Source organism: Candoia aspera, chromosome 4 (genome assembly GCF_035149785.1).
Source record: "Candoia aspera isolate rCanAsp1 chromosome 4, rCanAsp1.hap2, whole genome shotgun sequence".
NCBI classification, from domain to species: Eukaryota; Metazoa; Chordata; class Lepidosauria; order Squamata; family Boidae; genus Candoia; species Candoia aspera.
In genome coordinates, this window is record NC_086156.1 from 45717475 (window position 1) to 45730272 (window position 12798).

Sequence of the window (12798 nt, forward strand, 5' to 3'; positions counted from 1 at the left end):
GGTTTATAGATATAATGTGATTTTGGTTTAATATGAGTAAGGGATTGATTATGGAAAATTGTTGTATATCCTTGCTGTTAAAAGTCAGCAGTCACCTCTTTTTGTAATTTTGAAAAATTTCCTCTTGTGTTTCTACACTTCTTTAGTTTTTTTCTTTTTTTGCTTTGTAGTTTTTTGCTTTCCTGTAGCTTTTATCATTGCTTGAAACTAAATAAAATTCTTCTTAAAAATGGACAATGGGGAGGATGGAAAACTACGTTTGGGACTGCTTTAGCTTTGGATTTTCTGCATCAAGCAAGGCTTAGACTATATGTCCTACAAGACCCCTTGAAACTCTTACTATTCTAACACAGGAATATGACTGAACCTCAGACAAAGTCCTTAGGTTAACATAGAAGAGTAATAAGGGACAAATAGAAGAATTATTTGTAAGCGCAAGAGAAGTATCAGGGACAAATGATATAGATAGATAGATAGATAGATAGATAGATAGATAGATAGATAGATAGATAGATAGATAGTCAGCAATGCCATAAAAGAGTAGATTTTGGCTTATGGAATTCACTGATGGTTAAAACAGTGGATCCATAAAAGTCTTCAGGTCTCTACAAGAGCAGATTGCTTTGTGGCTGAAAGGAGTAAGCTTTTGACCTATGTGCTAATTCAGCAATCAACATCCAAAACATATACAATCAGTAATTAAAATGTCTTCCTGATGAAAAGTCCATATCACAGTCCTTCTCTTGCTAAGGGGTGATAGCAGGGTGATAACAGACTCACAGCTGGGGGGAAAAAATGAAAGAAAAATACAGTGAGCCTGTATGCTCTATTACTTCAGAAGGCAAAAATTTATCTCTAAAACATTTTCCACAAAATATTAATTGAACTCCAAAACAACATACTATTCAGCAATAGGACATTTGTTTCTGAGTTTTAAAAATTGCTCATACTGTTACAATACTAGTTAAATACAACATTTTTTCTTGTAATTTGCACTTCTTTTTCCTCTTTTGAACTTGATCAAACAGAATATGCAAGCTGTGACTATAAAGGTTTTCTGGCATCTTACAGCCTAACAAGTCTCTTAAATTTTTATGGATCACGGTCCACTCCATCAAATACACCAAGCCTAAACCCTGGGAAAACCATATTATTTTTTTATTTTGGCAAAACATGTAAATGAAGAATAAACGCGTGCACGCTACAGTATTTCGCTTTTTGAACAGACTTAGCAAAACTAACGACCTATCCTGATTTTCCTTTCCTTGCAGCCCTTGCGGGGACGTTTCCTGCGGGAGCCGTGACAGAACAATCCTGCTCCTGTGATTTTTTCTCAAAAGAAGGGACAAACTCCGGAGGTGCGACTGACAGTGATTGTCTCCTGACTCCCCCGCCGCGCAGGGCGTCCTCACCTGTACTGCCTGACCGCCAGAGCTTCGCCAGGCTGCGAGGGAAACCCAGGCAAGGAGCGGCACAGGTACCCCTCCAAGGCTCCCTGGTCAAATCGGTGCTGTTCCCGCACTTCAGTCGTATCGGGCTCACTTGCCATTTTCGCGGAGACCAGTTCGCTTCCTTTCTTTGCTCAGTCCCGCAGCTGATCTTTCGCAGGGCAAAGGTTGCGGGGGCTGAAGTCTGCGCTCTCTACGCCTGGAGCGTAATGCCCTCCACTTTTGGAGGCGGGGCAGAGAGATTTCAGTATGGCGAATGGCCTTCTACGCAAATTGCGTCTCCACTTAGAAGTCAGCAATGGGTGCTTTCGCCGCACCTTGTTAGGAAAAGCTTGTTTTCTTAGGGACGTGATGAGGTGCAAAAGCCATCAGCGGATCTTCCGATGTGGTTTTTTAAAAAAATTGTTTTTAACATTGCATGTACCGAAAGATCGGATTTCTTATAGCTGCGATCCTAGACATACTTAAGTGGGTTCACCTGGCGCTCTCCAAATGTGATTAGACAGCAGCTCCCATAATCCTTGGTTATATTGCTGGATGAGGGCAACGGTAGTCAACACACAAGGAGGGTGTTAAGAAAGGCTAGGCAGCAGTTCTGTTTAAAACTAAGAGGGAAAGTTATTTTCAGGTAGACTTCTCCACGATTGCACTCGCTTAGCCCTCTAAAAGGTGCCATAAGTTGAAGGCACGCGTTATCTTCCAGAAACCTTTTGCGGCCGGAACTCTGTTTGCCGACGGTGGATTGCGGCGGGGATGGCTTTCGCTGGTACTCCAGGAAGCGTTGGTAATGGAGACGTGTCTCTGGCGGTGAAATTGACGGGGCGGTGAAATTGACGGGACTGGAGTGAGTTGAGCCGCTGGACACCGGCGAAAGCCTAGACGGCTAAGATTTTTTGTGGGGAGGTGGTATTTTAGAACTGCGGAACCCGGACATGGCCGCCTCGGCGAAGCAGATAAAAAAGCTACGGCGCCGCGTCCAAGAGCTGGAGGAAGAGCTGGTCCGGGAGAGGAGAGGCAGTCAGGGCCCGCGAGCGCGGATCGCGGTGATGAGCCCCGAGGTGACGGACTCCAATCCGTACAGGTGAGCGGTGGCCGAGGAAAGGCCTGGGCACGCGAAGGAGAGAGGCCGGTGGTGGGGTGCCTTGGCTTCCCCTGCCAGCCGGGCAGGAAGCCTCTTCTGGATGTAAACCCAGTTAGATTCTGCTCTGGAATTTGCGGAGCTGGATTTTATTTTATTTTTTTAAATGTCTTCAGAGAAACACTGTCACCCTTGACCGTAGAGCAAGTCTTTGCAGGCAGAAGAGTTCAGATTCATTCTTTCGAGGCTTAAAGCATCCCATACTAGGTGATGGGAAGGACCTGAGTCCCAGTCTGCTGTCAGGAGATCATGATGGGCCTTGCGAACAAATGCTCTGTGCTTGCCAGGTAAAATAAAGGTTTTACCTGGCATTACTTAATGGAGATCAGTGTCTCATATAAGCATGTACAATCTTGAATGTTACAAGTATATTTCATCTGCCACAAACTCAGGGCAGGATGGAAAAGATGGAAATTATTGTGGTTTGCCTAAAGCCATTGAATTCATAATGGAGATACGATTCGAACATGGTAATGAGCTTAATCTTTTAGCCAAGCCACTGCCAGCAGAGATTCATCTGGAAAAAAAATGGGTGAAATCTTGAGATGTGCAGGAGGTGTGGAACTCCCTGCTGCTTTAGTATTGCCCCAGTCAACTATGCCCTTTTTTCCCCATTGCCAGCATCCTGTCAGGCTTTACTGCTGAATCTTGGCAAGCATGTTTCTTCATGATAAAGATTACATGTAATGGTATAAGGAAATGTGGTGACCAAAGTGATTAGCTATTAATTACTAGATATAATTTCCTTAGAGAGCCAGTTTGGTATAGTGGTTAAAGCATCAGGCTAGAAACCAGGAGACCCTGAGTTCTAGTCCCACCTTAGGCACAAAGCCATCTGTGTGACTTGGGCCAGTCATTTTCTCTCAGCCCTAGGAAGGAGACAGTGGTAAACCACTTCTGAAAAACCTTGCCAAGAAAACTGCAGGGATTTGTCCAAGTAGTCTCCAAGAATTGGATACAATTGAACAGATTAAAAATAACAATAAAAATTTCCCTAGCAGTTTAGCAGCAGGTCAAGAACTGCCCTGGCCTGGGTCAACTATTGAAATTTGCAATAGGGTAAAAGGCTGTTCCTAGCTTCAGCATAGTAATCAGTATTAATAAAATTCTGTAATCTTTGGTGACCTTTAAAGAGTTTCAACTCTGTTATATGAGTTATTGTATTTTTGAAGCCACTCGATAATATTTTTATCTGGATAGATTACACAATTTTTTTATAAAGATAATAAAAGCCAGCAAAATAGAACAATAAATTGCCCAGTGAGCAAAAAAAGCAGTGTATGGGCCAGGGTCAGCCTCTTTGGGTAGGGCATTCTATAAACAGAATGCCACAACTAAGAAGGACAGTAGTTTGGAAGCTGTTAAATTATTAATATCGTTATTGTGTATACCAGACTAGTACACAAAACAAATTATAAAAATGGTATGCAATCGAAACTACAGAAGTGCAACATTTAATTGTACAACAGTTAGAAATCTGTCAACATGTTGAATATATTTACATATGCACACATACAGTAACTCATAACTGTCATCTTTCAGAATGTCATAAATGAATTGATAACTTCCATAAGGATAGTAGTTCCACCAGGATAGATCTCCAGATTGTGCAGTAAGCCATTGAAAGCAATTTGGTATATAGAACAGAGATTTAAAGTTTGAAATCATTTATGAACTGTGGAATTGTTCATCTCATTTTGGGAAGCTGCTGTGCCTTGTGAATGAATGGAAAAAACGCTTCCTTGACAAACTTTTTCTTCTTCCTCCTTTCTTCTCTAGTCGCCTGATGGCACTGAAAAGAATGGGAATTGTGAAAGATTATGAGGTGGGCTAACGTTTTTTGTAGATAATTTGCCTCAAAGATTTAGCTTCATGGGGTAAAGCACTTAAAAACTTTGGTTTCTTGTCACAGAGAATTCGTTCATTTACCGTGGCTATAGTGGGTGTTGGTGGAATTGGCAGTGTGACTGCTGAAATGCTGACAAGATGTGGCATTGGTAAGGTAATAGTCATTTCTTCATTCTAATTACACAGCCCTGCATAAAAATATTGGTAGTCTAAGGAAAAATGAATTGTCATTCGTCAGTTGAAAGTATATTCGTAATGTGCATTGTAATGCATGAGTGACAGACATATAAATGCTGCCCCTGGAGGTGAGATTGGCCCCATCACTCCTGGCCTTTCGGTGGAGTCTGAAGACCTGGTTCTGCCACCTCGCTTGGGGTGGAGAGGGGAATAGATCTACATGGGGATGGTTGCTATAGACCACTCCTCCCACACTTGGACTGTTTTAGATTCTTCACCACTTGGATTCTTTTTTACCTCTATTTATATTATTTATTACTGAATTTTATTCTGTGTATTTATGGTTATGGTTTTTAATCTATTGTTGTAAACCGCCCAGAGTCCCCCAACGGGAGGAGATGGGCGGGGATAAATTAGATAGATAGACAGACAGACGGATGGATGGATGGATGGATGGATGGATGATGGCCCATGATGGGTGCTGTAATTAATTTCCTTAGCTTGCATTTTACAAATGCAGCAGCTCTGTCTTTCTGGAATTAATTTGAACTTGTTTTGTCCTATCCTTCCAGTCTCCAGACATTGGGTCAGGATGTCTACTGCATCTCTTGCCCAGGCTGGCGTGGAGACTTAAAAGTGTGTGTCATTATCATGTGATGATATTTCACCCAGAGCAATGAATGACCTTTCCCTGCAGTTTCATGTTTATGCTAAATAACATGGGAAAGAGGACCAAGCCTGTCAGCACACCTCACTGGGGTAGCCAGGGAGTCATGCCCTTGACCACAGGTAGGAGTGGAATGATTGGAAAACAGGGCCTCTTAGCCTCAATCCTCGCAGGCAATCCAGAAGGATACCATGATGAAGGGTCCTGAGTAGAAGAAGAGAGAAGAGAGCCAGTTTGGTGTAATGGTTAAAGTGCTGGCCTAGAAACCTGGAGACTGTGAGTTCTAGGCCTCCCTTAGGATGAAAGCCGGCTGGGTGACTTTGGGCCAGTCACTCTCTCTCAGCCCAACCCACCTCACAGGGTTGTGGGGAAAAATTGGAGGCAGGAGTATTAGGTATGTTCAACACCTTGAGTTGTATATAAAATAATAATAATAATAGGTTTAACACTCCTTCCACCTAGTGTTCTGGTCATTCACCAGAGCAACCAATGCCCTTTTTGTCCCACATCTTTTATATCTCCTGAAGAGGCATGTAAGGAATAAATGGGAGCTTGCTTATTGGAAGTTACATATGTACTCACTGAAGTTTCAAAAATGAATGCATATTTGAAACTAATTACAGTCAGGTTCCACTTGAACACTGCAAACTTAGAAAAAGAGTTATAAGTGATTTAGAAAAGTGAGTACATGTCAATTGAATATTCACTCATCACCTGGTCTGAAAGCATTCTTCCTTAGACATTGATAATTGCGTAAGTATATTGCCTAAAGATTAATGTTTATCTGTTGCAAGTATTGAAAATGTCTGCTGGGTCTAAAATACAAGTTTTGGAGTAGATGAGAAAATGGCAGCATATATGATCTACTTCTGTAGGTAGAAGTGATCTACTTCTGTGGATATAGAAAAGCTCCTTTCATGATTGCCTTAGTTTCTTATATTAACTAAGTTTGCTTAGTCTTAATAATTCTGTGCCTTCTGTATTTCAGCTTGGGCTTCATGGTCCCTATGACCTACTATCTTGTCTTAGTTTTTCAGCTGAACTAGAAGCTAGGAAGAAAAGAGACAGATTACCTGCACGAAAATAATCCTTAGGCTAGAATCATCCTCCCTAATTCAAATTAAGTCTTTAAAAAAGAGCTCATTCGTGATTACACAGACCATTCCAAAACACACATAGATTAGTATGAATAAATATTAGTAGAACCAGGGCTTGGTCTTATTCATTTCTGAATAGAAGCCATATATGTATTATTTTAACTTTTCTTTTAGTTGCTCCTGTTTGATTATGATAAGGTGGAATTGGCAAATATGAATAGGCTCTTTTTTCAACCCCAGCAAGCTGGACTGAGCAAAGTAAAAGCAGCAGAGCACACTTTAAGGTATGCACACTTTAAGGTATGTAATGGAGAAAGCAGGTTTCAGTGGGTTTCAAAATATCACTAAAAACGTGATATTTACTTAATATCACTTAAACCAGAAAACAGGTTTAAAAATATCACTAAAAACGTTCTACAGAAAGATAGAATATTGCTCTTTATGTGAGAGTCCTTTAAGAAATGTTCATATGAATATCATAAATACCAGCTTTTCGTAAATGGATTCTCTGTGCCTTTACTATGGCTAAAAGGCTGATATTGTAGCACTGGAAAGATAAATGTATGGCCCCATTCACTCAATGGATAGAAGACCTGATTGCACTTGCTACTTATGAGCAGGTTGCCTGTGGACGTAGATTTTGTATGGACAAGTGTAATAAAATATGAGATTCGTTTATACAAATTACAGTAGGTTAAAAAAAATACCAATAGTATTTGAATAATATTTCTGTTAGATAAGTATATATAGAATTGTAACTGGTTACTGCTATAATGACATATCATACTACTTTTTCTTTTTTTCTTTTTTCTTTTTGTTGCACTTTTTCCACTTTTTTGTAAAGCACTTTTTATTGTTTTTCCCTCTCTATGACAATGTACTCCATCAGTATTAATCTTGTGTTTTGTTGTTGTTTTCTTTTTCTTTTGTTATTAATTAAAAAGTAATAAATACATAAATAACAATTTCTGTTTTTTTCTTTAAGGAATATTAATCCTGATGTCTGCTTTGAAGTACATAATTATAACATCACCACTGTGGACAACTTCCAGCACTTTATAGATAGAATCAGGTAAAAATAGTTTTTTAGAATTGTATTTATAGTATACCTAATAGCACTGTTTGACTTGGTTTTATTAATACTGTAGTAATGGTGGATTAGAAGAAGGAAAACCTGTTGATCTTCTGCTAAGCTGTGTGGATAACTTTGAAGCTCGCATGGCAATTAACACTGTAAGTATGCAGAACTCTCATTAATGAATCTTAGCTGGTGTTTGCTTACTCTTATCCAATAGGAATTGTGTGTCTGTTGCTAGAAATTGTGATTGCACTAACATCCAGAGCACCAAGCATGGATGCTTCATCCTAAATTGATTTAGTTGGTTGTGTGGACTCCTCAGGGTCCACAGTCCCTGTGCCTGATGTCCTGCTGTAATGTGTAAGTTCCTGATGTAAAATCTTGTAAATATTAAATATTAATTTTAACGTTATCTTGTGAGCCATTTTTTAAAAACCAGAAAACACAGAAATGTTCCCAATAATATTGAAGAATTGGAAAAAGTGCAGAAAAGGGGAAATAGAGTGTTCTAGTGGGAGAGGGGGAGCTATTAAGAAAAAATTGAAAAGGACAATAAGGAAAAATTGAGAAAAAGCACAAATAAATGGATAGGGGATATGATGAAAATTGATAAAATTCTGCATATTGTGGAGAAAGCAGAGGGAAATAGCATTTTTCCTCCTTTTGCAATATTAGCTAGAGTCACCTAGGGAATTAGTAACTATTTATGGAGGATGAGGCAATCTGCTGCTTTTAAGATCAGAGGTGGACTGAATCTAACAGTTGCGGGGAACAATACAGGAAAAGAGCAATTCTCTCACGTTCTGTTTATAATACAATAGAAACAGTATGCTTGGCTAAATAGATCTTTGGTCTAATTTAACAGGTCTCTTCCCATGTTCTTCTACCTTTTTTTAGCAAATTAAATGTGATTTTTTTTTTAAAGGCTTGTAATGAGATTGGACAAGTATGGATGGAATCTGGAGTAAGTGAAAATGCTGTTTCTGGTCATATCCAGCTGATCATACCTGGTGAATCAGCTTGTTTCGCGGTACATAATTATCTATTCAACTTCTTGTTCTTTTCTGCTGTTGGAGAAATCCAGTTCTTTTAGTTCAATCATCCAATTGCAATGTGAATGTGTGTTAGGGCTGTGTAAAGGCTGTCCAGCCAGCTTCGTGATGGATCTGAGATCTCCAGGAATGGCTCACCCTGCCCTGTTTGGTCCAAAATTAGTATATTCCAACTTGTGGTCTAGAAAAATGCAAGCACCACACCTTACTGCACGCATCCTCCGCCACAAGACCATGCAAGACATACAGTCTTCTGTTTCCAGAAAGTGGGAATAGGATGATCCTATATGAAACAGGAGGGGAGTGTGACATACCTCTTCTAAAGTGTCAGAACGACCTTTTTTTATTGTCCCTTTGGCAATAGCAACCATAGTTTTTCCCAAGCAATCCTTTACTGAATCCATCTCATGCTGTATTTTTGTTTTTTGTCTTCAGACTTTAGCAACTGCCTTTTTAGACCATTTCTATAATATTTTATAACTTGCAATAATTCTTTATACTCGGATTTTAATTGAATCTCGCTCAGGCTGGTCCATCGCTGCTTAATCAATGCTTGAAATACCTTGTTCTCATAATCTCATAACCTATATAAGACATTCTAATTGGAATGGCTGATGGTGGTCTGATGACAAAAGTCACTTGATTGGATGACTGATGATGACATGATTGTACAGGTCACTCTGATTTGAGAATAGAGCTAACGGAGAGTCAAATCTTCCTCTTCCCCTCTCCCAAGGTAGTGTTTTACACAGTCATTAAAAGTTTCTGTCCCAGTCCTAGTTTGGCTATTGCAGCACTGCCATTCGTAATGGGCAGGAGCTCATTGGACCAATGGATAAGTACCAAAGTTTCTGAAGATTTTAATTTGATAGTCTGGGTTACAACAGTCTGTTCTGCTTTAGCTATGTGTACATAGCTAACAATCTGCTCTGAATAATTCCAAACCTCCTTGGGTTTCAGAATTTATCAAGATTTGGGGCTCAGCCCCAAATTAATGATTTTAAAACTTTTCTCCTGTACTGTATGCATGTATTAACATACATTTTCTGCGTATCTTTTCTTTTTGCTAGTGTGCACCTCCACTTGTCGTAGCCGCAAACATTGATGAGAAAACCCTGAAGAGAGAGGGAGTTTGTGCAGCCAGCCTTCCCACCACTATGGGAGTGGTTGCTGGGCTTCTTGTGCAAAATGTCTTGAAGTAAGTGGCTAAATCCTTAAACCACCTTAATTTTAAAAGCCTGATGAGAAGTTAATTTTTCTCCAAAGGCTCTTCTGGAATAGAATCTTCTGAATTTAAGCTCCTCATTTTGACACAAGCTTTTAAATCCTCCTCTCTTTTTCTCCAGATACTTATTAAACTTTGGATTGGTGAGCTTTTACCTTGGCTACAATGCACTGCAGGATTTCTTTCCTACCATGACGATGAAGCCAAATCCACAGTGTAGTGACCGAAACTGCAGAAGGCAGCAAGAACAGTATAAGGTAAAATAAAGCCTCCAAACTTTAGAGCACTTATTTCTCCGGTGAGATGTATAATTCAGTTAGTGTCTGCTAGAAAAAATGAACTCTTTCAGAGTGTTTTCTCCCGCATATTAGAAGTTAATTACAGGTAGTCCTCATTATCTGTGGTTTTGCATATCCACTGTTGGTAAATACAGACCAGACTTCGTTATCCTCAGTAAAGTGTTCCACATATCTTCAGTTTGGAGATTATGATTCTGTTTGAAGATTTTTGGAGTGATGTGTGTATTCCGTCCATGCGCCAAATAGCAAATGCATAAATATATATTTTTTCAAGATTTTGTTATTCTCAGTTTCGTTGCCAGAGTTGTTAGGCTTAAACAGCATCTCCACAAATGAGGGCCACCTTTATTTAACTTTGCTTTTGTTTAATTAGAATGTTTTTGTTGCTGGTTATAGTGTCTTTGTACCTCCAGAAAAAGGAAGCAGCAAATCCAAAAGAAGAATTGATAGACCAGGAAGAAGAGATAGTTCATGAAGACAATGACTGGGGTGAGTGGTGAATAAAAAAAAAAAGACTCATGAAAACAATGCAAGTTTCTATATTTCATTGTTTAAAAGTAATTCCCTTTGTGATGGCTATCAGTTTATTTCTTTGCCCCTGAGGATCCCCAGCCATTCTCAAAAGGAAATCAAGACAGCTACTACTATAATTTGAGGACCTCACACCTTCCTAGAGCAGACTGGGAACACAGGGAATTTCTAGAGAAAAAAGCTGATTTGATCAACCAGTGCAGAGTCACACTGATCTGTCAGTGTTTTCAGAGGACACTGTTGAATGCCACTCATTTGAATGCAACCCATTTTATCTCACAGAGAAGGTGGAAGATTAAGAGAAGCCCCATAGTTAGAAGAATGAATGCAGAGACCCACTCTTTCCCTTGTTTACCCTGAAATGCCCACCATAAGGTAGGGTAATTATATTCCATGAAGCTTTATAAGGGTCAAGTGAAAGTATACTGACTTTCCCTAGGGTATCACTGAGCCCTTAAAGGACACCAGTTTACTTTTTTCCACAAGAGAGAATGCAGAAGATAAAGGATATACTGTTAACAAGAAGAAAACTTAATGGCCCTACTGTGCATATCTACTGCTCTACTGCACCACGTGGACATATTGGTGTTATTTAGCCCAGCATAAATAGTAGTACACCTAGTAGAACTTTCTAAATATTACTTATTTCCATTGAGGTTCTCTGGACAGGGAAGAGCAAAATGAAGCAATCTAAATTAGTCAAGAAACCCAATACTTGGTTTTTAAAGCTTTCTAAGATTATCATCCATTGTGTTAAATTACAGTACTTTGTCTTTATATTTTGTGGGGGGCGGGATATTTAGGTATAGAGTTAGTTTCAGAGGTTTCAGAAGAAGAACTGAAAGCTGCTTCTGGTCCAGTTCCTGATCTTCCAGAAGGAATCATGTTGGCATACACAATACCAAACAAGGTAATAGAAATGCTTGGTGTTCAAGTCCTTAAAATGTGCTTTTAGGATCTAATCCAGCATGTCTTATTTGGAATGGTTTTAACTGGCTTTTGCTAAACTGATGTTAAAGCTGCTGTTTTCTAAGCTTGCTTTACTTCCCCATTAGTGTATTATTTAAGTTGTCCATTACTATGAAAACAGTTGCAGGAGTACAAGCATTGACTTGTACTAGCACAGCTGCCAGATTTGGTTATCTCTGCCTTCTGGAACAAATGCTCTGCTTCGGTGTGTTCATTTGAAGCTAGCAATGAAAGCCAGTGAATAGTTATGTTCCACTATTAAAAACCAATTAGCATTTAACAATGTGTTCTGCGTAAAGTCTGTATGATTACAATGGATGTATATTGCTTGGCAACCTGAACTCTTTGAAATTATTTGGGTGAAAGAGAGATTGGATGTGTAGGTGTTATTTTTCTGTCATTAACAGGAAGAGAATGTTACAGCTGGAGAAATTGTTGAGGAATCTGAAGAAAGTCTTGAAGAACTTATGGCTAAAATGAAGAATATATAGAACAAAGAATGTTTCAAGAACTTGTGCTTTATAGCTATTTATTGGTTTCTGGCTAAGTTTGGCCTTTTGTGAGTGATACTTGTTTATCACTCTGTTTTGGTATTAATATCATTGAATTCCCATAAGTTAATACATTATTAGAAGCTATGGGGGTACAAATTTCAAGCAAAAATTAAAGCAATCTTATATTTAATAATACAAGAATGATAGTGGTATTTCTAATAAAATCAAGTATGAAGCTATTTCCTGAATGGTAAAAGCTTTCTTGTTAGATATAGTACAAGTAAAGTAAATATAAAGTAATTTGGCAGAAGTTCTGGTGTCCCTTATAATGTTTAGAAAAATTAAAGACTTCAGTAGTTGTACTTACGTTTAATTTTTGAAATACCACTGTGATAACTCTCCCATAATGCTAAATCATGAATTAATGTACAGTTCCTCCTCCAGATGTTTTGGAGTTTGAGTCTTATGCATCTTGGACTGTAATTATGACAGTTGGAGGCCAAAATGACCCAAGTTGTGCAAGTCTGGTTTTGCATTACATGCACAAATTTTTACAAGTCTAAGCAAAGTTTAAGCTGGAAGATGCCTCTTTTGTGGTTTTGCAACCAGCAAGAGCAACAAACTATGATCCAAACTTAATTTTCCTGATTTGCTGTCATGTACAAATCAGAACACGTGGTTTAAAGGAAACTCAATTGTGTTAAACAATCCAGGTGGATAAATTTAGAAATTTGACTTGATTTGAATTTAAAACATAATTTTTGGATTTTACACA

At 38.8% G+C, this 12798-nt stretch overlaps 2 protein-coding genes across 5 annotated transcripts in view; one reads left to right on the forward strand and one right to left on the reverse strand.

The window, feature by feature from the left end:
- Window positions 1-1679, reverse strand: part of ACAD11 (acyl-CoA dehydrogenase family member 11) — a 35471-nt gene extending 33792 nt beyond the window's left edge. Inside the window, exon 1 of the mRNA XM_063303992.1 lies at window positions 1413-1679. Within this exon, the coding sequence (XP_063160062.1) occupies window positions 1413-1549 (137 nt within the window). The 5' untranslated portion in view covers window positions 1550-1679. The remainder of the gene's footprint in view (window positions 1-1412) is intronic.
- Window positions 1680-2253: 574 nt separating this feature from the next.
- Window positions 2254-12226, forward strand: UBA5 (ubiquitin like modifier activating enzyme 5). 4 transcript variants are annotated; one of them, XM_063303986.1, is made up of 12 exons: window positions 2254-2529; window positions 4366-4411; window positions 4499-4588; window positions 6550-6659; window positions 7361-7447; window positions 7524-7608; window positions 8379-8417; window positions 9576-9703; window positions 9852-9987; window positions 10443-10518; window positions 11364-11470; window positions 11937-12226. In XM_063303986.1, exons 1-12 carry the CDS (start codon window positions 2381-2383, stop codon window positions 12018-12020), a joined length of 1137 nt encoding a protein of 378 aa, XP_063160056.1. In that variant the 5' UTR covers window positions 2254-2380; the 3' UTR covers window positions 12021-12226. The 4 variants fall into 4 exon arrangements, with proteins under 4 accessions (XP_063160056.1, XP_063160055.1, XP_063160057.1 ...); XM_063303985.1 differs by having other exon boundaries at window positions 2255-2529; window positions 8379-8483; XM_063303987.1 differs by lacking the exon at window positions 4366-4411 and having other exon boundaries at window positions 2417-2529; window positions 8379-8483.
- The last annotated feature ends 572 nt before the right edge of the window (window positions 12227-12798 follow it).

What these genes read in the sequence shown, in the direction of transcription:
- UBA5 (XM_063303985.1), top strand. Translation starts at nt 2,381, where the DNA reads ATGGCCGCCTCGGCGAAGCAGATAAAAAAGCTACGGCGCCGCGTCCAA. An exon ending in CTTGTGCAAAATGTCTTGAA is followed by an intron (nt 9,704 to 9,851) that starts GTAAGTGGCTAA and finishes CTTTTTCTCCAG; the next exon opens with ATACTTATTAAACTTTGGAT. An exon ending in TCATGAAGACAATGACTGGG is followed by an intron (nt 10,519 to 11,363) that starts GTGAGTGGTGAA and finishes CGGGATATTTAG; the next exon opens with GTATAGAGTTAGTTTCAGAG.